General features: G+C 34.0%; 1 protein-coding gene across 2 annotated transcripts in view; it reads right to left on the minus strand.

Annotated features, from left to right (window-relative positions):
• The window catches only part of LOC113922033 (PARP1 binding protein), a 62964-nt gene that overhangs the window by 30513 nt on the left and 7794 nt on the right, over positions 1 to 24657 (minus strand). Inside the window, exons 3-6 of one of the 2 annotated variants that reach the window (XM_027593746.2) lie at positions 17747 to 17977; positions 11413 to 11520; positions 2362 to 2532; positions 1098 to 1252 (exon numbers count right to left, since the gene is read on the minus strand). In XM_027593746.2, coding sequence (XP_027449547.1) covers positions 1098 to 1252; positions 2362 to 2532; positions 11413 to 11520; positions 17747 to 17977 — 665 coding nt within the window. The remainder of the gene's footprint in view (positions 1 to 1097; positions 1253 to 2361; positions 2533 to 11412; positions 11521 to 17746; positions 17978 to 24657) is intronic. The other variant, XM_027593747.2, reaches the window with a different exon arrangement.

Genomic DNA, 24657 nt, shown 5'->3' on the forward strand with positions numbered 1-24657 from the left:
TAAAAATAATAAAAAAATAAAAATTTTTAAAAATTATCTGCTATCTCAGAAGAAATAGCCAACCAATACATTATTTGAAAGTTCAGAAGGTGTCACTGATATTGGCTATAAGACATATTCAACCCTCTTCCAAATTTACTTTCTTGTAATGGATATCCATACAGACAGAAGGATGCAATTCAGAATAAAATCCTGAGAAACAAATTCTTCTTGGAATCTTAAAACGAAAAGAGGTTTCATGAAATAAGATATAGTGATTAAGAGAATGGGTTCCAGGGTCATAACTGAGTTCAGATCCCAGCTCTGCTACTTAAATAACAATGTGACTGAGGTAAATCACTTAGTCCCAGAACTTCAGTTTCTTACGCTCTAAATTGTGTATTTATATGGTACCTATAATGTAAGGTTGTTGTAAAAATCAAATGATAATCCCCATAAAGAGCCTGACCCATAAAAAGTGTTCAGTAAATACCAGCTGTTTGGTATGCCCAAATTGAGTGATCTACCTTGATTGCTAATATGTACAGCCCACTTCTGCACCAAAATTAATCACAAAATTACTAATCATCCAATATGTATATACTATAAATGGAAGTCTGTCAGATAAGAAAGAATCTCTTACTTCTAATATCATATAAAAACAAATTCCAGATGAACCAATGATTTACACCCAAGAAAAAGGAAAAAAAATAGCAGGAAGTAGAATATAGATTTTATCATATCTTTGTCAATTTCCTCATTCTTGATATAGATTTCCTTTAGTGCTAAATACAAATTTTAAAGAAATTACCTATTCAGTCATGCCCAGTCCTCCAAAACTATTTCTTCCAGATAAAGACAAATAGCCCTCTTCTCTAGTCAAATTTCATGTGAACATGCCATTTGACTTTGGCAAAAATTTTAGAATCAAAGATAGGCAGAAATTTAGGGGAAAAGGTCATGAGATTATAATTTATTCATCTAGATATTTTGTTTCTTTTCCCTACTATTGATGCTTAGTCATTTCAACAGCTCATATATTCACATCTACATTTGATTCTGTAAAGTTTTAAAGACAGGTTAATAACACACATTTGTAATTTATGAAAAGTCATTACCTTGAATTTGGTATTTCTCCAAGAATCTCATCTAATTTGTCAACGAAGTTAATAAAATTAGACAGTCCTTTTATATGTGTCCTTAAAGGATCAGATGGTGAGGGTGCATATCCCTTCCCTCCAAGCTCTAGTGTTCTAATAAATGATGTGGCCACCTATGAATTAAAATAAATGATTTAGTTATGTTTAATGATTTAGTAAGTTAAAAATAAAACTTTATGAAGCTGGGTATATTTATATTATTTCTGGGTATACAGGTAAAGTAAGCACTTTTTATGATTCATGTCACTTTGATTCAGAAGCAAATAATTAAAGAAAGAAGATGCCATGCAAAATTCATGCCAACAAGGGTAATGGCAATGCAAGTGGAAACTGAGGAGCCAAGTCAGGTGACAAACTAAGGGCATAAGAATATATTCATAAGAGTACATCACTGACTATAAAATATTAGTGTATGAATATATTCTCATATCAATTGAACTGGAATTTTTAATATGAAACAAAGGGGTTTTTCAGTGTCACTGTGTTGATTTATTCAAGGGTGGGCAATTAATTCAACTCTTCCAAGCTTTATCGTCTTTATTTATAAGCTCAACATTTAGACTAAATAAGCACAAAGCCCTATCTAGCTTTCACATTTTAGGATTATTTGATCATGTGTAGTTCAAAAGGCCTTGCCTTACAGTGATAAAAATACATATAGGATGGCTACACTTAAGAGCATCTCCATCAAAGATGAAATATTCTAAAGTGTATCCTAAAACAAATTCTATGAAATTTCAGTAATTTAGAAGAAACTTCCAAGGTTAAATAACTTAGGAAACAGCAGATTAAGTAACAAGGTTAATTTAAGCAGATTTCTTAAATTTCTTAAATGGTAGGACTTCTCAGAGCTTCTGATATACAAATATTCATTACCTATATCCAATAAAGGTAGACACTATTTCCAAACTGTTTGCCCTTGGAAACATTTATTCAAGAAGCATTTAACAAGGTCTTTTGCCTTTGTAAATATTTATTCAAGGAGAATTGAACAGAGACAGCACTCTATAGAACACATGTAGGAAAACACTGCTTTAGAGAAATTTTCCCTTGTCAAATTTGAAGAATATGGTAATAAATAAAAATACCATAGATTTTCAAATACAAAGGAATAACATGTATTCATGTTGTTTTATCATAATTACAAGAATTCTATATTAAGGTACATTTATCCACTGTTCATAAGTCTTTAAAACATATTGAAAATGTAACATGTTCATACCAAAAAGATAGACATCTTTTTCTCTTGAGCAGCATGTTTCAAATCAGTGAAGGCTTCTCTTCCAAGTCCTCTATCAGGAATATTGAGAACATGAGCCAGAGCCAGATCATTCTTTGAATTCACTAGCAGGCTTAAATATGAGTAGATAATTTTTCTTGCTAGTAACTGCACCTGTACAATAAAATATTATTTTCTTTATTGAAGTTGTTCTAAGTCGATAATCCTTTCTTCATACGCAGTAAAAATACTTATGACCATTCAATAACAATATCTCACTCAAATATATGGGAAAAGAGAGAACTGCCATACAACAAAAGATTGAGTTGGACAATTAACATATCCCTGCTCATGAAACAAATGTGCCACTAGTAAGTATCTATGAGCAAATACCAACTATCATAATTGTTGAAAAATACCTCTTAGAAAATGATATAAAAGATAAAGTCCAAAGTCTGCATTCCTAATAAGGCTGGATCTCATTCCCTTGCACACATTTGTCACTAAATAACAAGGAGTAATGCAGCCCCCTAAAGCTTAGGGAATGGGCCAACTGGCACTATTTGGTCCTAGACCTATGCAGGGCTGGAGATAAGGGCTAAAGTTAAATAGTTAAATTTCGGGGTAATTATTAGATACTGACTGTGACAATACCAAATAACCAAGTAAGTATTACAATGAAGAGATTCAAGCAAATGTTAAGAAAATAATAACAAGTAGTTGATGTTGACATTAACTGGACTAAAACAGAGTTATAGACTGTTCAAACACAAGATAAATAATATTTGTGAGAATTTAATATGGGCATCTGTTCTTTCATATATACTGTACTTGTCTTTTATAGTCAAGGGCATTTTATAAACCAGGGCATTAATGATCTCCTTCTTAAAATTACCTACTTACAGCTATTTAAGGTCTTACAGCTTCTAGTACTGGGGAAGTGATAGTGTGAACTCCCACAGGTACCTATAAAATATTAGTAAAATTTCAAAAATGTAACTACACTGGAAAGCATACACAAAGCAGATCCAAGGGGCGCTTGAGTGGCTCAGTTGGGTTAAGTGACTGCCTTTGGCTCAGGTCATGATCCCAGAGTCCTGGGTCTGAGTCCCGTATCGGGCTCCCTGCTCAGTGGGGAGTCTGCTTCTCCCTCTGACCCTACATCCTCCTGTGCCCTCTCTCTCATTCTCCCTCTCAAATAAATAAAATAAAATCTTAAAAAAAAAGCAGACCCAAGCTAGAGAAGAATTTAATTTTAAAAGAACTGCAACAAGAAGGGTTAAGAATAGCAAGTTTGTGGTTATTCAAGGTCCTAAATTTCGTGTAATAGTGGAGAAGTGAGTGATCATGTGAACCTCAGACAACAAACATAAAATAGTAAGAAGTTTTAAATACTATTTAAAGACACTCGAAAGTATCCAGAAGGTAGACAGGAGCTGGAGGAATATTTAATTTTAGCAGAACTGCAGCAAGAAGGGAATGAATTAGAGGCGCATGGGTGGTTCAGTCAATTGAGCATCCAACTTTTGATTGCAGCGCAGTTCGTGATCTCAGGGTCATGAGTTCAAGCCCCACTTTGGGCTCCATGCTGGGCATGGAGCCTACTTTAAAACAAAAAAGTATGAATTAAGTTTGTGGTTTACTGACCCAACTTTTATGACTATGGCTGTAGCAGATAGAAGTGACTATAATGGTGCCCTCAGAATCCAGGGCCGGGAAAGCGGCTAGAAATTTAAAGGGGGAAATCTTGGAAATAACTGAGAACATAAAGAGCCATAATCCATAGCTGACAGTGAAACTACCCAAGCATGGGGGAGACTCCAGCGAGGCCCATAAAAAAGCAGGCAGAAATCGAAAAAAATATATTCAAGAAAGATTGAGCTATGAGGAACCAGAGCTATGAGTTGGAAGGTTTGCTAAAATGAGTGCATTTCATAAATGTGTGTAGCTTAAGTCACAGAAAGCTGAAGCTGGACAGGCTTGAAGTCTTAAGTGTATAGAGCCAAAACTTGTCAGAACAACTGGAAAATACAGGAAAATCCCTAGGAAAAAAGAATCCACAGAAAGAATGAGCTCCATACTTTCCCAAATCCTTGGCTTACTGCCACATTTGGCAGGCAGAAGAAAGATCTACAAAAGCCAACCTAAAAAAAAACAGCAAAGGGAAACCATAAGAATAGATATCCAAAAAGCTGTATACCAAGGAGACAAAATATGAAGTTGAAATCCAGGCAAGAAAACTGCCTACTAGAAAATTCAATTGTCTTCAGAAGAACATGACAAAACCCAGAATCACTATAAAATATTATCTTTAATGTCCAGTTTTCATCTAAAAATTACTAGACAGTTCAAAAAAAAAAAAGAAAAAAAATGTGTGACCCCCCCCTTCTCAGGATAAAAAGCAGTCAATAAAAATTAACACCAAGTGGACCTAGATGTTAGATTTAGCAGACAAAACACTCAGGTCGCTGCTATAAATATATTCAAAGAACTCAAACAAAAAAATGTTCAATGAATTAAAAAAGTGTTATCAATGAATTAATAGGGAAAATGACAACAGAAAAGTGGACACTACAAAGAAAGTAAATTCTAGAAATGAAAGTACAATGACCAAAACAAAATTTGCTAGGTGGGCTCAACAACAACTTGGAGAAAGTGGAAGAAAGTATAAGTGACCTTGCACATATATAAATAGAAACTACCAAACCAGAAAAACAAAAGAAGAAAAAAAGAAAGAAAAATAAAACCAAAGAGCTCTGTGGGACATGTACTTAGAAACCCTGCAGAAGAGTGAAAGAAGCAGAAAAAAGTATTTCATGAAATTATGGCCAAAAACATCCCAAATTTGGTGGAAAACATTAATTTATAGATCTAAGAAACTACTCAAATAGGAAAAACACAAAGAATATTATTCCTGTATTATAATTAAACTCTGACAGCCAAAGATGAGAAAAAATCTTGAGAGTGACCACAACAAAACAAAATATTACATACTAAGGAAAAATGATAAAATTAATAATAGATCATCAAAAAATAAGCCAGAAGATCCTGGAACAACATATTAAATATGCTGGAAAATTATCTTAAATATTACTGTACAACAAAATAATATAGCATTTATGAAGGGACACTCATATCAATGAAACAGAACAGAGTCCACAAATACGGCCATTTGATTTTTGACATAGGTGCAAAAGAAACAATGGAGAAAGGACAGTCTTTTCAATAGTTGGTATGAGAGCAATTGGTCAGCCATATGGGAAACAAATGAAACTCACCGAAACCTCACACTTTTTTCTTTTTTGAAAGATTTTACTTACTTATTTGAGAGAGAGAGAGAGCGAGAGAGAGAGAGTGAGCACGAGTCGGGGGAGGGACAGAGGGACATGCAGACTCCCTGCTGAGCGGAGAGCCCAATGTGGGGCTCAATCCCAGAACCCTGAGATTGTAACCCAAGCTAAAGTCAGTCACTTAACTGACTGAGCCACCCAGGTGCCCCAACCTCACACTTTTTATAAAAATTAACTCAAAGTGGATCATAAGTCTAAATGTACAATATATAAAACTGTAAAACTTCAAGAAGAAAACATAAGAAAAAATCTTTATGACTTGGAATTAGGCAGAGTTATTACATGTGACACCAAAATCACAATCTATAATAGGAAAAAAGTGACAAATTGGATTTCATCAAAATTAAATTATTTTTATGGAATTCTCACCTTCTCAACTACTTCCACCCCATCTTCTTGCTCTGGAATCTTGTTTGTATCTAATTCTTAAATGTCACTCCCATGCTATTTACCTGAAATCCTCTCCTTGCCTAGTCCCTTAGAAAAATGAACACTACATCAAAAACTAATGATGTACTATATGCTGGCTAAATGAATATAATAATAAAAAAATAAATTTTAAAAATTTTAAAGAGAAAAAAAAGAAAAATGGACTCCACAAATTCTAAACTCAATTCACTCTCCAAACATGAAATTCATTAAGTCCTTCAGTGACTGACAACTTAGCTACAGACCCCATAATTTATCATCTATAAACTCTAAGAAAATATTTTCCTAATTAAAATTAAAATGCTTTCATATTCTGTTTAATCACATTTTAAATTAGAAAGCACAAAAGAGAGCTTTAAAAGGTAGCAAAAAAAAATTACAAATTATTAGGAAGTCCCTGAGACAATTAAGGAAGTCTCAAGTTCATAGACATATTAAAAGCACTTTTAAAGGTAACATGCTTTTGGATTATTTAAATTTCTTATGAAAAACAATTCTTGAAACATGGGAGGCAGTCAGGATCAATTTAAAAAAACTTTATTGGACAGGAAAAGGTTACCTTAAATATGGACTTGACATTTAAGCAAAATTGATTTAAGAAAAAAAGCTTAAATATTAGCCCTCTAAAAATTTTTTCTTAAGTACTAAAATATGAGACAGATGTTACCTTTGCAGCGAGGCTCCCTGATTTCCCAGTACAGAACAGCAATTCATGTACTCCCTTTCTTAGCACCCTGTTCTACCTATGCATATCAGTCAATTATAATACCCTGCATAGGTCTTAATGGTTCCTAAATGATGTATCCTTAGGGCCTAAAAGAATGACTGGCATTATAGTAGGTAATCAATCCATTTTTGTTAACAGGTTCTCAATTAGTTTTTGTTCAATGATAAATGAAAAAAACTTAATACATGTATTTGGCCCTTTTAGAAATTTCAAAATGAAAACAACTGATAAAAACTTACTTGGGATCAAATAAGCCCTCACATATTTGTATTACATTGCCTTAAAAAGAAAATTACTTTAAGGTACAACTAAATTAAAATCATCTCTAAGATCCACCCTAAAATTTTATAACTTAAGACATAATATAGTTTTCTGCTTAGACTTCAAGTGTCCTTTTATCTTTACTTTATAAATCATAACACTTCATGTGAATCTATAATACAAAAGTTTCCATTTTAACTTCACAATACAATAGTCTAAAACATGAATCTCTTTATCTTATCCCTTCACATTTCAAAAAAGTAACACATTTTGTGAAAAATCAAAGGAGAGGGAAAAAAATGACATTCACATTGCAATCAGAAACTTTTTTACTCTTTCAACATTTAATTTCATTCAATCCCTGTTTCACTGTGCTTCTGCTGTCCAAAAATAATGAGAATTTACCAAATGTATATATCTGATCCTTACTGGGTACAAACCAGGGCTTAAACCCCCACATCTACAACTTGCTCTCTAAGGCTAGCAAATTCCGCCCTTCTGATCTGTGATGCTAGACAAACATCAGGGAAAAACATCTTGGAGTCCTCACAGTTAGAGTGTTTCTTTTAACTCATGGCTGCAATTGGAAATCTATCTCTATCATTATGGTCATATAACATGGCAGTTATGGTTTCCCTGCTCCTGTATTTGCAAGTGTGTTTTAAAGAGGCTCTCTGGAAAAGCATTCCACATAAATACAGTTATGATGTCCAGAAGCAAGGACCTAAATTGAAAAAATCCACAAGATTGAAGTTTTTACCAAGATACCAAAAATAAAGATAATGTTCTGTTTATTTATTTAATACACTGATTCAATCCATGCCACAAAGTATTTGCAATGTTTGTTTAGAAGTTGAACAATTTTATTTAAGCTTTCTGGCAACTCCAAGTTCCTTTTCCTATCCCTTAATTATTACTGAAATGCAGATATTCAATCTCAATTTGAAGAAAGTCAGTTTTTCTAGATTGAGATTAATAATTTATATAGGTTTTCTTTTTTTACTTTCTTTGCCAAACACATAAATTCTTACATATAATGACCAAAAAAAAAAAAAAAGAGTTGGCCTAGAACTAATATACCAGTAGAATTTTTTATTTAACTGACGATTTTTTTTTAAAGATTTTATTTAGTCATTTGACAAAGAAAGACACAGCAAGAGAGGGAACACAAGCAGGGGGAGTGGAGAGGGAGAAGCAGGCTTCCCGCGGAGCAGGGAGCATGACCCGGGGCTCGATCCCAGGACCCCGGGATCATGACCTAAGCCGAAGGAAGACGCTCAAGAACTGCACCACCCAGGCAACCCCTTAACTGATGATTTTCTTTTAGGGCTTTTATTCTATTTTTCCCTTCTTTACTTCAGAATTTCTAAAGCAGTTTAGTACCTTAGGAAAGATAAAATAAGGAAACAAAAATATTGTTTCTCAAATTCATGCCATTTATCTAATTCATCTACTTGATGACTTTGGTGTGGCATTAGTAAGGTACATTTTGTGATCAAATATATATCTCTGCAAGACTTCAGCTCAAAAAGTCACTCTGGAATTTTAATAGAAATATATTGCCTTCCAAAAAGACTTTGCAAAAAGAAAAATTAGAAGTCTGCAAGTAACAGAAAAATAGTTGAGAGGATGGCTGCTACTTTAATAGTCCTCATAAAATCTAATCTATCGGCTAATAGGTAGAATACTCTTAGAAAAAGGAGGCAAGAGATAAAAAAGTAGAGGATTAACACAATGAAACTATGACTTTTTTTAAATGAGAAAACTATATGCTTGCAATGAAGACCCATTAGTTTCTATATGCTATACTCTTTTTTCATGGATATCCGTTTAAGATAACATTTTATATCTGTAAGCCAAAATTATAAACACCTAGGTATTTTACACATACAAATTAGTTCATTTCTCTTAATTAAAAGAAACAATAACAATTATTGTTTCTTCCCTATAGAGCCTGTAAGATAAATCAGAGAGAAGAGATTTGTAAGTGATCTACTGTCTTGATATATGAATGTACCCCTTAAGTACCAATGAGAAAGACCGGGCATTTGGTAAACATTTTATCAATATTTGAGACAGGAGGGAAAAACAATGCAAGTGAAAAATTAACTTCAAGCAAGAGAAAAATAGTTACAAATCACTGAAAGGAATCATATCTGGGCAGAAAACATTCAAAAATGGACTTGGAATATTTTATTATGCCAGAAAAAAGAGAAGTGCTCAGAAGTCTAGTAGGGCATGTAAAAAAGACAAAGAAGCCAGGTTGAAGGGAATCCCTCCATTTTAGCATCAAAGATTAATGATGGTAATTAATTTTAAAACTGAAAAAATAAAAATTCATGAGTCCATAGCAATAAATACACGCATAAAAAAGGAGAAAGATAAATAGAAAAAAATCTAATTTGCATCCTATCTTATAAATAACTATCATCCTGACTCCTAAACTAGTAATGAAAGGGAAAGAATTAAGTCGTGACTCTGCCATTCTTAGGGAACTATTTCCCTAAATAGCTTTATCTTACCAAGCTCTGCTTTACTGAGAAATGGCAGCTAATTAATATAAAGACATGACAGAGTTAGAAACTCACCATTCTGTAAACACTAAAGAAATAATTGATTCAGACAAGGATCATGAATGTATGTGTAAAACCACTGGGTGAAAGGTTGCTGGGAAACAGGATATTTACATGGTGTCACCCCACAGATTTCTGCTCATAGCAAAGGGAAAACTACATCTTTATCCTAGAAAGATCTGGCAATTTGGGACAACTTGAAGTTTGTGTCTCCTAATGTGATACTCACCATCAGTTATGAAGTTTTTGTTATGAAACGTTAAACTTTAATCTAAGCAAGGTTTGCATAAAACTTCCAGTTTACTGGAAATAGAGGAACAAGATAAATAATACCAGGAGAAATTAAACAGATAAATAAGAGAAAAAGACTGAGGGGAGTTCTTCTAAGAGATATAAAACCATTTGTGGGACAACTGGAGAAATCTGAATAGGGAAGACAGTAAGTGATATTAGGGAATAGTTAAGTTTTCTTATATATGATAATGATATTATGGTCATGCCTCTATTTTCAGGAAATGATATGCTGAAGAACTGTATGGATTAAATGTCATGATGTCAGAAACTTAACTTTCAAATACAGGAGAAAAAATATTAGATGCAGATGTTCAAGCACGTTAGTAAGTCTAGGAAGTAGATGCACAGGTATTTAATTGAGGGCAGTGACAAATATATTTTTTAATAAATTTTTATTGTTATGTTAATCACCATACATTACATCAGTTTTTGATGTAGTGTTCCATGATTCATTGTTTGTGCATAACACCCAGTGCTCCACGCAGAATGTGCCCTCTTTAATACCTATCACCAGGCTAACCCATCCCTCCACCCCCCTCCCCTCTAGAACCCTGTTTGTTTTTCAGAGTCCATCGTCTCTAATGGTTCGTCTCCCCCTCCAACTTACTCCCCTTCATTCTTCCCCTCCTGCTATCTTCTTCTTTTTTTTTTCCTTAACATATACTGCATTAGACAAATATATTTCTTAAAGTGCAATCTGTATGGCATGAGACTTATGGGAGAATCTGCCTTAGCAATGTTTCCTTAAAAATGAAGAAGGTGATTCATCAAACTGAATGAAGAAGATGGATTTAGATATGTTGAATGTAATTTTACTGCAGTTTCTAATACTCCTAAATTTTTATCTTGTCAATAGCGATTTTATTCACCATAGAAACTTCCATAAACACTACCCCCATGGTTAGTAAGGGGTTACTATATTTAATTAGGTACCTAATAGCATAGCATTTAACCGAAGGTAAATTATATTAGACCAAACCTGTGGTTTGTTTTCTGTGGTTTGTTTGCACAACAAACTCTATTAACACAATTTGTGATGCATCAGTTATCTACTGCAAAGGGGACAGAAGAGAATTTTCAATTGTACATATCCTCCCAAGAATCATTCATTTAAAACCGTAAGCAAATTCACCAAATACAAAGATTCAAAGAACTCTGGCAACCTAGACCTTCCAACTACTTTTCAGAGACTTAAGAGTGATACCTATTTTTGCACAGTGCCTGTTACCTTGGCCCAAAACCAGGAAGAAACTATTAGGCTCTCAGCAGTCTCTAATGTATTACTCTTTGCAAATATAGCTTTATTTAAACAAATTTAAAACTTCTAAAAATTAAAAAAAATAATAACTGTAATGTATAAATTAATGGTGATTTGAAGAGAATCATATCTTGCTTTAATTTACTCACAATGTATCAGTACCTTTTCATTATCCTGGTTGTGTTTACTCATTGGTGATGTCGGTACATAAAGATCAGTTTCACCAGCTACTACACACTCTCTCCCAGACAGAAAATCCCGTAGTTGACTCTGTAGAAAACATAGGTTACTAATAATTAGGTGCTATGACAACTATAAAAAACATTTCACACCAAACTGTATATAGTGTCACTGATATTCCCGTATACAGTATTATTACCTGATCTTTGTTGGCAGTAAGTGTACATGGAATTAAACTTTCTAACAAAATACTTGTTTCCAATGGCTGTACTCAAAGAGTTTACAAGTTTAGAGTTAAAAGATAACCTTGGAAATTTAATCCGAGGCTTTTGTTTTTATAGAAAAAAATGAATGGCAAAGAAAAGGCTTACCTAAGGCACACAATAAATGCTTCATCTTGGAATTATATATAAGTAAACTTAGTGTCCTAACAGCATAATATTTCAAACATATTATTTGTTCTAAGGGATCTAAGGTTATATAGGTATTCACACACCCCATTCCTAATGAGTCAACCTGGAGGGAAGGTACAAACTGAATTAACAAAGCCTAATGAGAATGCAAACCACTTATCCTCTCAGCCATTGCAAAATTATAACCAAAACAACTCACCAATATATACATTTTTATTTTTATTTTCCTATTTTTTAATTGAAATTCAATTAGCCAACACCAATATATACTTCTTAAAAAGCAACAGAGTTTGCCACTATTCTACTAATATGATGAGCTGGAACTCAGAGCTAACAGTAAGAAAGAAAAAAAAACTAGAAAGACTAGGATTTTGTTGTTCATAACTTGAATATCAAAATTCAAGTTCACTAAAAAAAAGAATTTCCTTCTTTCTTAACAACTTTTGACTTTTACTCCTTTATTACAAAGGACAACTTAGATACCTATTTTCTAAATACTAGCCAGAAACATTTAATGACCACCGACTACATTACAGTGCAAATTTTCAATATTTAAAAAATTAATGTTATGAAATAATTCAGGGTCATTATCTTTAAATAGAAAAATCATTTTGGGAGAATTTGTGTTTGACAATCACTGTTTTTTTAATTTAATTCCAGTATAGTTAACATATAGTATTATATTAGTTTCAGGTATACAATATAGTGATTCAACACTTCTATACATCACCCTGTGCTCATCACAAGAAGTGCACTCAATCCCCATCACCTATTTCACTCATTCCCCCACCTACCTCCCCCTTTGGTAACCATCAGTTTGTCCTCCATAGTTAAGAGTCTGTTAAGCATTAGTTAAGAGAGACTCGATGTGTCTCTTTTTTAAAAAAATAATTCACTATTTAATTTTGAATAGAGGTAGTCCTCACACTTGTGGTTCTTATGTTTTCAGAAGAGATGTTAAAAGCAAAGATTTATTCTTTCATAAACACAGTGTTATCTTTTTTAATAATATTACCCTCTGGTTTAAAACTATTTTCATGTTTAATGACATGTAAAGTACAATATTCTAGATCAGTTCAGTGAGTATGGTCCAAGGACTCCTGAGTCCCAAAGGTCCATTCAGGGGACCCAGGAGTTTCTCCCTTTTCCAATGATGTACCTTTGTGAATCTAAATTTTCTTGATATACTTCAATCAAAACAACATATCAAAAAGAAGCAGACATGAGAATCCAGCTATTTTCTATCACACGTGACATCAAGGATATTTCTAAAAATGTAAAACAGTGTCACTATTCTCACAATTTTTTTATTCTTGGAAAATTTATTCATAAAATACTATTCACATTAACATATAATAGGTTTGCTATCAATATTTTAATAACTGATACTTTAAACATATCTCAATTTTAATCTTCAATATAAGTATCAACCGATATAACTCATATAAACAAAATCTCCTTGTAGTCCTAAATAATTTTTAAGAGTGCAAAGGGGTTCCTAGAACTAAAAATTTAACAAGGATTCTAGATGATATAGCATAAAGCTTTCTGAAGTAAGCACAAAAATCACAATGGATTTTCTGTGATACACTATGAATTTTACTGACTTCTATCTTTCCTGATTTGGTAAGTTGTTATTCATTCTATTTTTATCCTCTTTTTAACTACATTTTTCCATTCAATTAACGGTTACCTTCACTTTCCTGTACTCGCATCAGACCCATTTCTCTATTATTATTTAAAAGTGATAATGCCAACAAACTCCAATATTTAGCCATTTTAATTTTAAACTATCAGAATCTCCCTTAGTATAAGCCTTCCATTTTAGCACACATATTCCCAGTCCACCCTTATAATTTTAACTAGGCACACATACAGTCCAAGTTTCATTGCTCACTACCATCTTCCCCTGGATAGCCATCTGCTCTCTAGTTCATCTGTTTAATTATTACGGTCTTTGAAAGGCAAATTCTTCACTTGAAGTATGAAGATGACATTCTTCAAATTTTTGCATATCCTCACAAATCCTTCCTTTAATTTAGCTGGTAAGTGATATCTTGTTGAGGATGAGATTCTTAGGTCACTGTCCTCCTCTTTCAGGACATGTTATTTCATTGTTGTTCCTTTTAAATAACTTGTTCTTTCCACCAGGAAACTTATAATATTTATCTTTATCCTTAAGAGTTCAGAAATTTTACCAGGATATGCCTAGGTATGTGTCTTTTGTCTTCAACACAGCCTGGAACTTCATAAACACTCTTAACTAACAGACTCAGGGAAATTTTATTATCACAAATGTGGTTAGAATATTTTATTTAATCATGGCCTCTTCTGTGTCTGTTCCTTTTTCTCCTCTGGAATTCCTATCATTTGTTATGTTAAATCCTCTAGATCCAACCTCCAAGTTTCTTAACTTTTCCTTCATGATTTCTTCATCTTCATATTTTTCTCTCTGTACTTTATTTTTAAAAGATTGTTTTTTTTAAAAGATTTTATTTGAGAGAAAGAGAGCGAGAGAGATCACAAGCAGGGGGGAGAGGGAGAAGCAGGCTTTCCACTGAGTAGGGAGCCCGAGATGGGGCTCGATCCCAGAACCCTAAGATTTTGACCTGAGCCGAAGACAGATGCTGAACCGACTGAGCCACCCAGGTGCCCCTGTTTTTTAAATATTTATTGTATTTGACTTTCAGAACTCTAATTTGTGTCTGAATTCATCTGTTGCATTGGGAAGACTTCTCTTTTTTCTTCTTTTCTTTAAATCTAGAAAGTCTTACATTTAGGTGAGTCCTTGAATTTCCTTGAGTACTTACTATTTTTACGGATTCAAGTTGTCATTCACCACTAAGAGCTCTATTCTGTTGGTCACATGTGATCTTAGTTAACTCATCTTTCTGTGGCTGCTGGGACTCCTTAAGTGCCTGTTGCTTTTCTTCATTGGCTCTTTGAAGGCTCAGCCTTGAGACTGTTGAGGTACCCTAAGTGATGACAATTTTACAAGTAATAGAAGTTGAAATAGTCTCTACTCTTTATGAAGCATCAGTGGAAAAATAAACAGGATGCCAGTCACCTGCTTAAGCCAAGGGAGAGTCTTCTTGTGGTCTCTCAAGGATCACCTACAGTATGCCCATCCATTCAGCTACTTCTTAGCTTCCTGAGTCAGAGAATCCTGGCACACTCACAGAGGGTATTTGTTGACCTTCCCCAGAAAGTCCCCAGATTTCTGAGGGCTGCTAAGCTCTTCTTGGAATCTACAATTTCTTCTCCTCAGCCCAGGTCTCCAATGTCCTTCAGATAATTGTTAAATTCATGAAAAAGCAAACTCTGTACCAATCGTCTCTATTTGGACTCCATTTAGAATTCAAGGTCTTATATGCTCCCAGATGTCCGCAGGCCCTGCATCCATGTTCCCCAGGAGAGGAATTATAATGTATGAAATATTTATATGTATTTATACATTTATAATTGTATGAAATACAATTATAATGTATGAAATAACTTGTTCAAGTTACCATGTTCCCAGAACATCCCTGTCTTACCTTTATCTTAATTCCTCGTAACTTCTGCCTTATTTAGGCTACAATAAATAAGAAACAAAGATACATAAGCATATGTATCTTTAAAGACACTTTTAGGGCACCTGGTTGGCTTAGTTGGTTAAGCATCCCACTCTTGGTTTCAGCTCAGGTTATGATCTCATGGGTTGTGGGATCAAACCCCTCATAGGACTCAGTACTCAGTGGGGAGTCTGCTTGAAGATTCTCTCCCACCCCTCCCCCCCTCAAATAAATAATTTTTAAAGACACTTTTAGCATAAATTAGGGTTATTTTAATGCATTTTTGAGGAAATCAATCTAGGGATCTGTTATCCTGCTCACTTTTTCTTCATTGGAAATTTCCCTAGAGCAAACAAGTATCAAAGATCAAATCTTCCATTTTAAGTGCAGAAAAATTTCAACTTCACATGCTATCATCTCAGCAGCTTCCACTCTACTCCTGATGTTCTGCAGAAGAACATTATTGATATTTGGAGACACAGAACTCCCTCCAATGTAGATCTATATATCTCATACTGTAGTTGATGCACTTAAATGAAGAGGCTTATTAGAAGACTTAGACAGGAACAAAGGATAAGATGAAAACAATGTGCCCAAAAACCTCAGGCAGATTATACTCTCATTGGTTTATCAGAAGATTCTCTTTGTTGTTCCTACAATCTAATACTTAGGTTTGATTAGCCTCTCTAAATTAACTATATGAAAAGAAGTCAAAAATCATCTCTACAAGCAAATAAAATATAGGTAGGGAGGAATGAAAAAAAACTATCTTGCCTCACAAGTATCTTTACCATAGTGTGGGTATGCATGTGTGTCTCAGAAAGTTACAACAAGGGGGCACCTCGGTAGCTCAGTCGGTTAAGCATCTGCCTTTGGCTCAGATCATGATCCCAGGGTTCTGGGACTGAGCCCCAAGTGGAGCCCGCATTGAGCCCTGTGTTGGGCTATATGCTCAGCGGGGAGCCTGCTTCTCCCTCTCTCTTTGCCCCTCCCCCCACACTCGTGCTCTCTCTCTCTCAAATAAATAAATAAAATTTTTAAAAAAAGTTACAACAGGGGAAAGGGTTCCATTATAGCCCAGTGAGGCCAAGACAGCAAACTGCCTGCCAATATCCACTCTCCCCTTCTTCCTCAGTAACAGAGATTTTGTTTTTATTCTGGCATGTTACCCAGAAAAAATAAAAAAGACTATATTCTCCATCTTCCCTAACATCTTGGTGTGGCCATGTGACTAAGCTTTGGGCAAGGACATGGAAGCAAAAGAGCCATGTCTCTTTAAAAGGAAAGGAGTGTTGTGCTCCCTTACTACTTCCTGATGCAAGGAAAGCTATGGAATCTGGAGCTTCAACAGCTACCTTGAACCACAAATGATCTTGAGGGCAGAGGTCAAGAACTACGACGGGAGAGCAGAATGACAGAAAAATCCTAGGTATCTGATAACCACAGAGCTGTCACATCAGTCCCAGATGCTTACATTAAGACTCCTTTCATAAGGAGTGAACTAAACTTCCATTTTCTTAAACCACTGTTACTCTGGAGGTTTCTATTACAAGCAGCCAAAACATGATTTCCAAGTATCAGATAGAAATATTTATAAAATATTTTAATATCTTAGACAATATAATAAACATTTTCTTCTAATTATATCTACAATTATTGTTATTACCACTATTTAATTGCTACTTTATTGATACTCAGTAAATGTTAAGATAAATATATTTCAACACTTTAAAACAACTAGATACATCCAAATATATTCTAAAACAGTTTATTAATTCTAATGTAGATAAAACCAAACTGCAAAGGATGGCATCTCATTAGTTTTAAAATTTACATTCAATAAAAAAATAAAGCAATGAATATGTGTATGTAAAAAAAAAGGAACAGTATATTACCTCATGTTTATTGCATCGTACTATCGTCACAAAATGATACCCTATCTCAGTAAAACAATATTAATCCATAGAGAGAGTCATAACAATCATTTATACAACATATGCCAAATGAACAGATGCACATTAAACCAAGAAAGTAATATAGAAAAGCAATCCTTGGCACAAATTCAAAAAGAAATCACGCATTTGGGACTGATCTCTTTGTTAAAACTTTTTGATCTAGTAAGAAGCTGTTCTTGTATTTCAACCAAATAACAGAATTCCAGTAAAATTTACCACTGAAATATTTCTTTCCAGTAATAACTAACTTTCAGGTAGATAAATTTCCATTTCTAACATGATCTTAAAAGCAAAAGCATTATCAAGTTACTATAAATGCTGATACCATAGTTTAAAATAAAAATAAATCTAGCCAATTTTCATTTAAGATATAATTATTTTAAAAAATACTTACAGGGGATATGTTGGCATTATTTTCACAACTAGAAATCAAAACACATTTTTTATAAACATCAATCAGATCTAACATATTACTATTCTTTAAGAAATCATCGTAAATCCTCCTAATGTCCTCATAATGGTCAATCACTTCCATATTTTCAACTGATAAGTTCAACTTCTCATGTAGGAAGTATTTCCAGGTCAATAAGACATCGCTGAGGGAAACTGTAAATTCTCCACTGTGCTGAAAGAGACAATGCCAAAAATCAAAAGATAAAGTTGGGTACCAGAATATTCATTAACTAGTAATTGAGATGGGAAGTACAAATTGAATTTTGTTACAGAAAAGTCTACATTGAATTCTTGTGGATTTGAAGAGATCATCCAAGCTGAGTTATGGAATAATTTTAAAACCAGATAGAAAAGAAAAAGATTTTGATGGTTTTATAAAATATAAATAACTGGCAAGTTTGTGCATGACAAAATTAGCAAATATATAGTCATTCTTCACTAAATTTCTTCTACCCAAGTTCAGGGAATGGGTGGGCAGTGATCTGTTCTTAAGTACTACTGATCGGGGAAACATTTGATTCTGTTAATACTTAGTTCCTTTTAGCTCCTCTAGCTAATGTATTTTTAATCTCTTATTCAAAACTTTCAATGCCATACTGAATTACCACATACCACACTATTCCAACTGTTAGTCTTAAAACATGATCATAAACACTAAATTTTTAAAAATCACATTTTGTTTCATTATTGTTCCAGGAAAAGCAAAATATCACTGCTAAAACCTTGGGTTAGAGAAGAATTTTGATTCTTCCCTGCTCATGGACACATTAAACTATAAACAAGTGCTAAAAACCCACAGCTTCTTCCTATAAGTTGTTGGATGTTCCTATTGAGGTAAAATTGTTTTTTTCTCTTCTTCAATATCAACATGATGTATTAGTAGACATGCTGAAGGATTTTTTTTTAATTGATTGCATTCTGCTCCCACTTAATATCCCAGATATTAATAATGGTGCCCTCCATGGGGCGCCTGGGTGGCTTAGTCATTAAGCATCTGCCTTTGGCTCAGGTCATGATCCCAGGGTCCTGGGATCGAGCCCTGCATCGGGCTCCCTGCTTGGCCAGGAAGCCTGCTTCTTCCTCTCCCACTCGCCCTGCTTGTGTTCCCTCTTTTGCTGTGTCTGTCTCTGTCAAATAAATAAATAAAATCTTTAAAAAAAAAAATGGTGTCCTCCAAAAAATGCCAGCCCTAATTCAGTAAAAAATTCTAACTACTCCTTTCCAATACAGCAGGAATAACAAATATTTTTAAGTATCCATATGTAATTTTGTGAAATGTATTATGTTGCTCTCTTCCACAGTTAAGATCCCTTAATATGTTAGTAGTTTCTGGTAACATCAAGATTTTTCCATCATTTGCACTGAAAGATGGGTGGATATTTAAATAAAACCGTAATTCACTGGAACTAAAATTGTAACATCATCTTTAGCCAATGAAGAATAATAAAAAGAATCAAATAGAGACAAATAGGGGCGCCTGGGTGGCTCAGTCAGTTAAGTGTCTGCTTTCGACTCAGATCCTAGGGTCCTGGGATGGAGCCCCATGTCTGGCTCCCTGTTCGGCAAGGAGCCTGCTTCTCCCTCTCTCTCTGCTGCTCCCCCTGCTTGTGCTATTTCACGATCTCAAATAAATAAACAAAATCTTAAAAAAAAAGAGCCAAATAATATACTATTTTCTACCTGACTCTTTTAAATCTATATTTCTTTTATAAAAATCAGGCATATTTCTAGTTACTATCCAAATTTAAGGCAATTATGTTTAAACTGCCTTAAAAATAATTAACTTTTACTCATCCTTATGGAGACAACTAAGAAAATTATCCTTACTGTCTTTGGAGGGACCTGCTATATCAAAATTATAAAAATTAATTATATTTCATGAAACTAATTCAATGAAAAACCAAAAAAAAAGTAACTCTCAAATCTTGAATCCATAACCCAAATGTAAGACAGATTGTAATTTCTCAGCATTGCATCAAAAATTGTGTACTTTACTTCCCAATCCCACAAAAATTATACAATAAAATTTCCAAATGGTAACTAAGTTAAATAAATCCAGCTATTTAGAGTTTGAAACTAACTTGTTTTATCTCAAAAATTCCTAAAACTGTTTTGATATGACATCCTTCATATGAATAATAAATTAAAATTTTGCCTAATGTAAATGTACAATTCAGTCTCATTCTGTTGACTGTAACTAGTTAAAGTAAAACCATGCAAGCTCTTGATCTTGTGAGAAAAGGTTTTGACTAGATTAACAGTGTTTATACTGGGATTGTAAAAACATTTTAAATCCAAATAAAAATGTACTCCAGATATCAGTTTTCATGATCAGGTGCCCACCGTGACAGCATATTCTATTATTCAAACCAGTAACAACTGATTCAGAGAGCTTGTGGTCAAATCAGAAAATGTTTTGCTAGGAAAACATGCCAGCTGGCTAATATCTGAAGGAAGTTCAAGATGGTCAATGCTTTAGTTCTCTGATGGACATAAGAAGGATTATATTTCATAAGAAAAAATGAGAAAAAAAATGAAGTTACACTTTTTCAGAGCATTGTACTTTGTATATTTTGCTGAAGTTATTTTAATAATTATTCAAAAACTTAAACTTTACATTTTTAACTAACTGGAACTTTTGTTGTTATCAAAAAACAGAAAAGATAGCAAGTCTACTTAAGGGCATTAATCAGCTAGGTGACCATGGGTAAAATAATGAAAATCCTGTGAATACTTTTCCCTGATTATAAAATGAGATTATACAGATTAAATAACACCTGATGAATGGCAGGTGATCAAAAAATGTCATTCTTTCTCTTTTCTTATTCAAACTAAAATAATTGTTTGTTAGGAGGAGTATTATATAAATGTAATACAATTGTAAAAACTGTTTCTTCTTATTTGTTATGTCAATGTTAGGTCATTTTCAAATCTGACAGTCAACCACAGACTGTGGCTTTCCATGAAGTTATAAAATTAATATCTTTGTTTCACCCCATGGAACATTTGTAATGTTCTTAAGGCTATTTAAGTTCATGAAAAATAGCATTTATAATGTAATTGCCAGACAGAGTCAAACTATGAAGTCAATTCCAAGGAAAGGAAAAGCTAAAACACTATTTGCAACTTAATAATAAAAGTCATATATATTTGCCATGTAGTCCTCAAGGAATCTATAAGTTAAATCTTTAGCAGTATAAAACTCCTAGAGGTCATCCAATTTAAGCTAAAAAAAACTTCCCCTCAGAAAACATGCCAAAACCTAAAACTCAAAGATTATTTTAATTACCTTTTCTTTATCCCCATTAAAGCAGTGAAGAAAACAAACATGCCAGTAGATAGACTAACAACTCTACTAGGTATTCACAAGTTTTATTGTAGTCAAATTCAGTTGGGAGGATCATACTTTAGAGACTCGTGTTCTCAAACTTCAGAGAATTAAAAACCTAAATAAAGCTCACAAAGTGAAAAATATAGGTGAAGCATATATACAATCAACCCCAACTTTTTATTACCGTCTACTACTTATGAATGCACTTGCAGGCATATGTGTATGTTGTTTCATATTGCTGAGTGACATGGAAGTCTGAGCACAGCTGGGGATGCCTGAGCTAACTCCACATGGAGAGTTGGAGTCAATCAGAACTGCAGTCCACCATCTCCACTGCACATGTGCACACACATACACAAACTGTGATAAGCTCAGTTGCAATTCACCCCTCCTCTTCTTTCCCACCCAGAGTCTGAACTTTCACAGTGAATTAAGTGAATTAGCAAGTGGAAAATTAAAAAGTAGAAAGAGATCCTGAGTGAGTGCTACACAGACAAGCCCAGAAGAAAAAACGACTTGAACTGAGTATTTCAACATATCAAAATTTTTACAATGAAAACTAAATTTTCTTCAGGGTACATTTCACTTACCTTTCTGATATATTTATGTTTCAAAAATTATTCATAAACAAACAGTAGAAGGTGATTAGAACATGGTCTGCTTAATTCCAACAGCCCTCAATTACTGTACAATAATGATTCTTAATAATTGCTTCAATTTCTCTCTTTTCATTTTCCAGTGAATGGTCACCAAAGTTTAACCTTTAGCTAGTCTATTCCATTTCCACAATATCCTCAGATTCTATTAATTACCTTGGCACCATTTCTTCATGTTACTAAAGAAGGAGAGATTTTTTTTTTTTTAAATGCTCAGGCAGTAAAATTGGAAAGACTTGAATGTGGATTGCAATGGAAAGCAAAAGAAAGAGACTTTACAATGACCTTTGGGTGTCTAGCTTCACAGACTAAGTGAACAATGGTATATAAGATTAAGACTCAGAATATGAAGAAGAAGGTAAGTTGAGGGAGGAAACAATATGGTCTACTTTTAAAAACTGATGTGGAGACCATACTGGGACATCAAGGTAAAATGTCCAGTAAGTAGCTGATCATACCAAGTTAGACTCAGTAGAGAAGTCTGGCATATAAATACTGGTGAAACAATGTAAAAGGAAATATAACCAGTTGAAGGTAGGTAAAATGGAGCACATCAGAAGTTATCAACAAAGTGTGTTACAAAGCGAGTATCCAAAGTACATGTAGAACTCTTTTAAAGAGTAAGAGATAAAAATAACTCAACAGTAAAATAAGCAAAAGATATGTATGAGCAGACAATAAAAAGAGGATACCTAAATAGTCAAATAAGCATTTTTAAAGATGTTTAATTGCTCTAGTTAATAGAAAAATTCAAATGAAATACCCTCTTCTCTCTTTTCTTGTTCTTAGACAACAACATCTAATATGGAGAAAGATAAGAAAATGGTACTGTCCTATTGTTGATATAAATGTAAATTCTAATAACCAAGTTGAAGAGTAATTTGGTAGCAACAAGTCAAATTAAAGATGTATCTATCATATGACCACCTGTGTATGGGGTCTAGAGAAACTCTTGTTCTGTGCACAGACATCTCATTTCAATGAAGAATTGATTATAATACCAAAAAAAAAGTCTATCAATGAGTAAAATATACCAGTCATACAAAGGATGATTGTTAAAATGAATAAATTAGATCAACTTTTCTATCAGTACCTAAAGAGGTCTTGAAAACAATGTTGGATAACAAAAACAAGATGCAGAAAGAATGTATACCATCTGTTATAATTTTAAAACAGATACATTAACAAGGCAATCTGCCCGGCTAGATATGCAGAGAAACCCCTCCTGGTATAAAATACCTAAAACTATAAGAGAAAATAGGAAAACTTTTTTTAAGCATGACTGAATTGTTCATAAGAAAGGGAAATTACAAAAGGTCAAAAACAATGAGCAAATGCCAATATAAAGGGGTAAGCAAATGGTGGGACCAGTATTTCCCTGGTAACTACCATTCCTGGCACTAAAGAAACTGGTTTTTATGAACCCTGAGCACAAAGTTTAGGAGACAAGGCTAAGCATAAGAGGTAGGAAGTTGGATCAGAGACCCCCCCCCTACCCACCCTGCCAAAGAAGTCAAAGCCTCTAAACACAACACTCTTACTAAGTCCACTAGAAAAAAAATCTGCCCAGCAAAAAGGTGATGATGGAGATTTGTGGAGTAGCCTCGGTACTATGCTTACCTCTGGGTAATCTTCATTTAGACTTTATTTTTCATTTCCTTTTTTTTTCATTTAAATTCAATTAATTAGCATATAGTGTATTATTAGTTTCAGAGGTACAATTCAGTGATTCATCAGTCTTATGTAATACCCAGTGCTCATTACATTATGTGCCATCCTTACTGTCCATCACCCAGTTACCCGATCCCCTTGCCCTCCTCCCCTCCAACAACCCTCAGTTTGTTTCCTATGATTAAGAGTTTCCTATGGTTTGTCTCCCTCTCTGATTTCATCTTGTTTTATTTTTCCCTCCCTTCCCCTATGATCCTCTGTTTTGTTTCTTAAATCGCACATGAGTGAGATCATATAATTGTCTTTCTCTGATTGACTTATTTCCCTAGCATAATACCCTCTAGTTCCCGTTGCTGCAAATGGCAAGATTTCAACTTTTCAATGGCTGAGTAGTATTCCAATGTATATATATATATGCCACATCTTCTTTATCCATTCATCCGTCAATGAACATCTGGGCTCTTTCCATAATTTGGCTATTGTGGACATTGGTGCTATAAACACTGGGGTGCAGGTGCCCCCTTCAGATTACTACAAAGATACATTTGTATCTTTGGCATAAATACCTAGTAGTGCAATTGCTGGGTCACAGGGTAGCTTTAACTACTTGAGGAACCTCCATAATGTTTTCCACAGTGGCTGCACCAGCTTGCATTCCCACCAACAGTGTAGGAGGGTTCCCCTTTCTCCGCATCCTCGCCAACATCTGTCATTTCCTGACTTGTTAATTTTAGCCATTCTGACTGGTGTGAGGTGGTATCTCCCTGAGGTTTTGATCTGGATTTCCCTGATGCCGAGCAATGTTGAGTACTTTTTCATGTGTCTGTTGGCCATTTGGATGTCTTCTTTGCAGAAATGTCTGTTCATGTCTTCTGCCCATTTCTTGATTGGGTTATTTGTTCTTTGGGTGTTGAGTTTGATAAGTTCTTTATAGATTTTGGATACTAGCCCTTTATCTGATATGTCATTTGCAAATATCTTCTCCCATTCTGTCGGTTGTCTTTTGGTTTTGTGGACTGTTTCCTTTGCTGTGCAAAAGTCTTTTATCTTGATGAAGTCCCAATAGTTCATTTTTGCCTTTGTTTCCCTTGCCTTTGGAGATATGTCTAGCAAGAAGTTACTGCGAATGAGGTGACAGAGGTTGCTGCCTGTGTCCTCCTCTAAGATTTTGATGGATTCCTGTCTCACGTTTAG

This window comes from Zalophus californianus, chromosome 9 (assembly GCF_009762305.2).
Source record: "Zalophus californianus isolate mZalCal1 chromosome 9, mZalCal1.pri.v2, whole genome shotgun sequence".
In the NCBI taxonomy this organism is placed as follows: Eukaryota; Metazoa; Chordata; class Mammalia; order Carnivora; family Otariidae; genus Zalophus; species Zalophus californianus.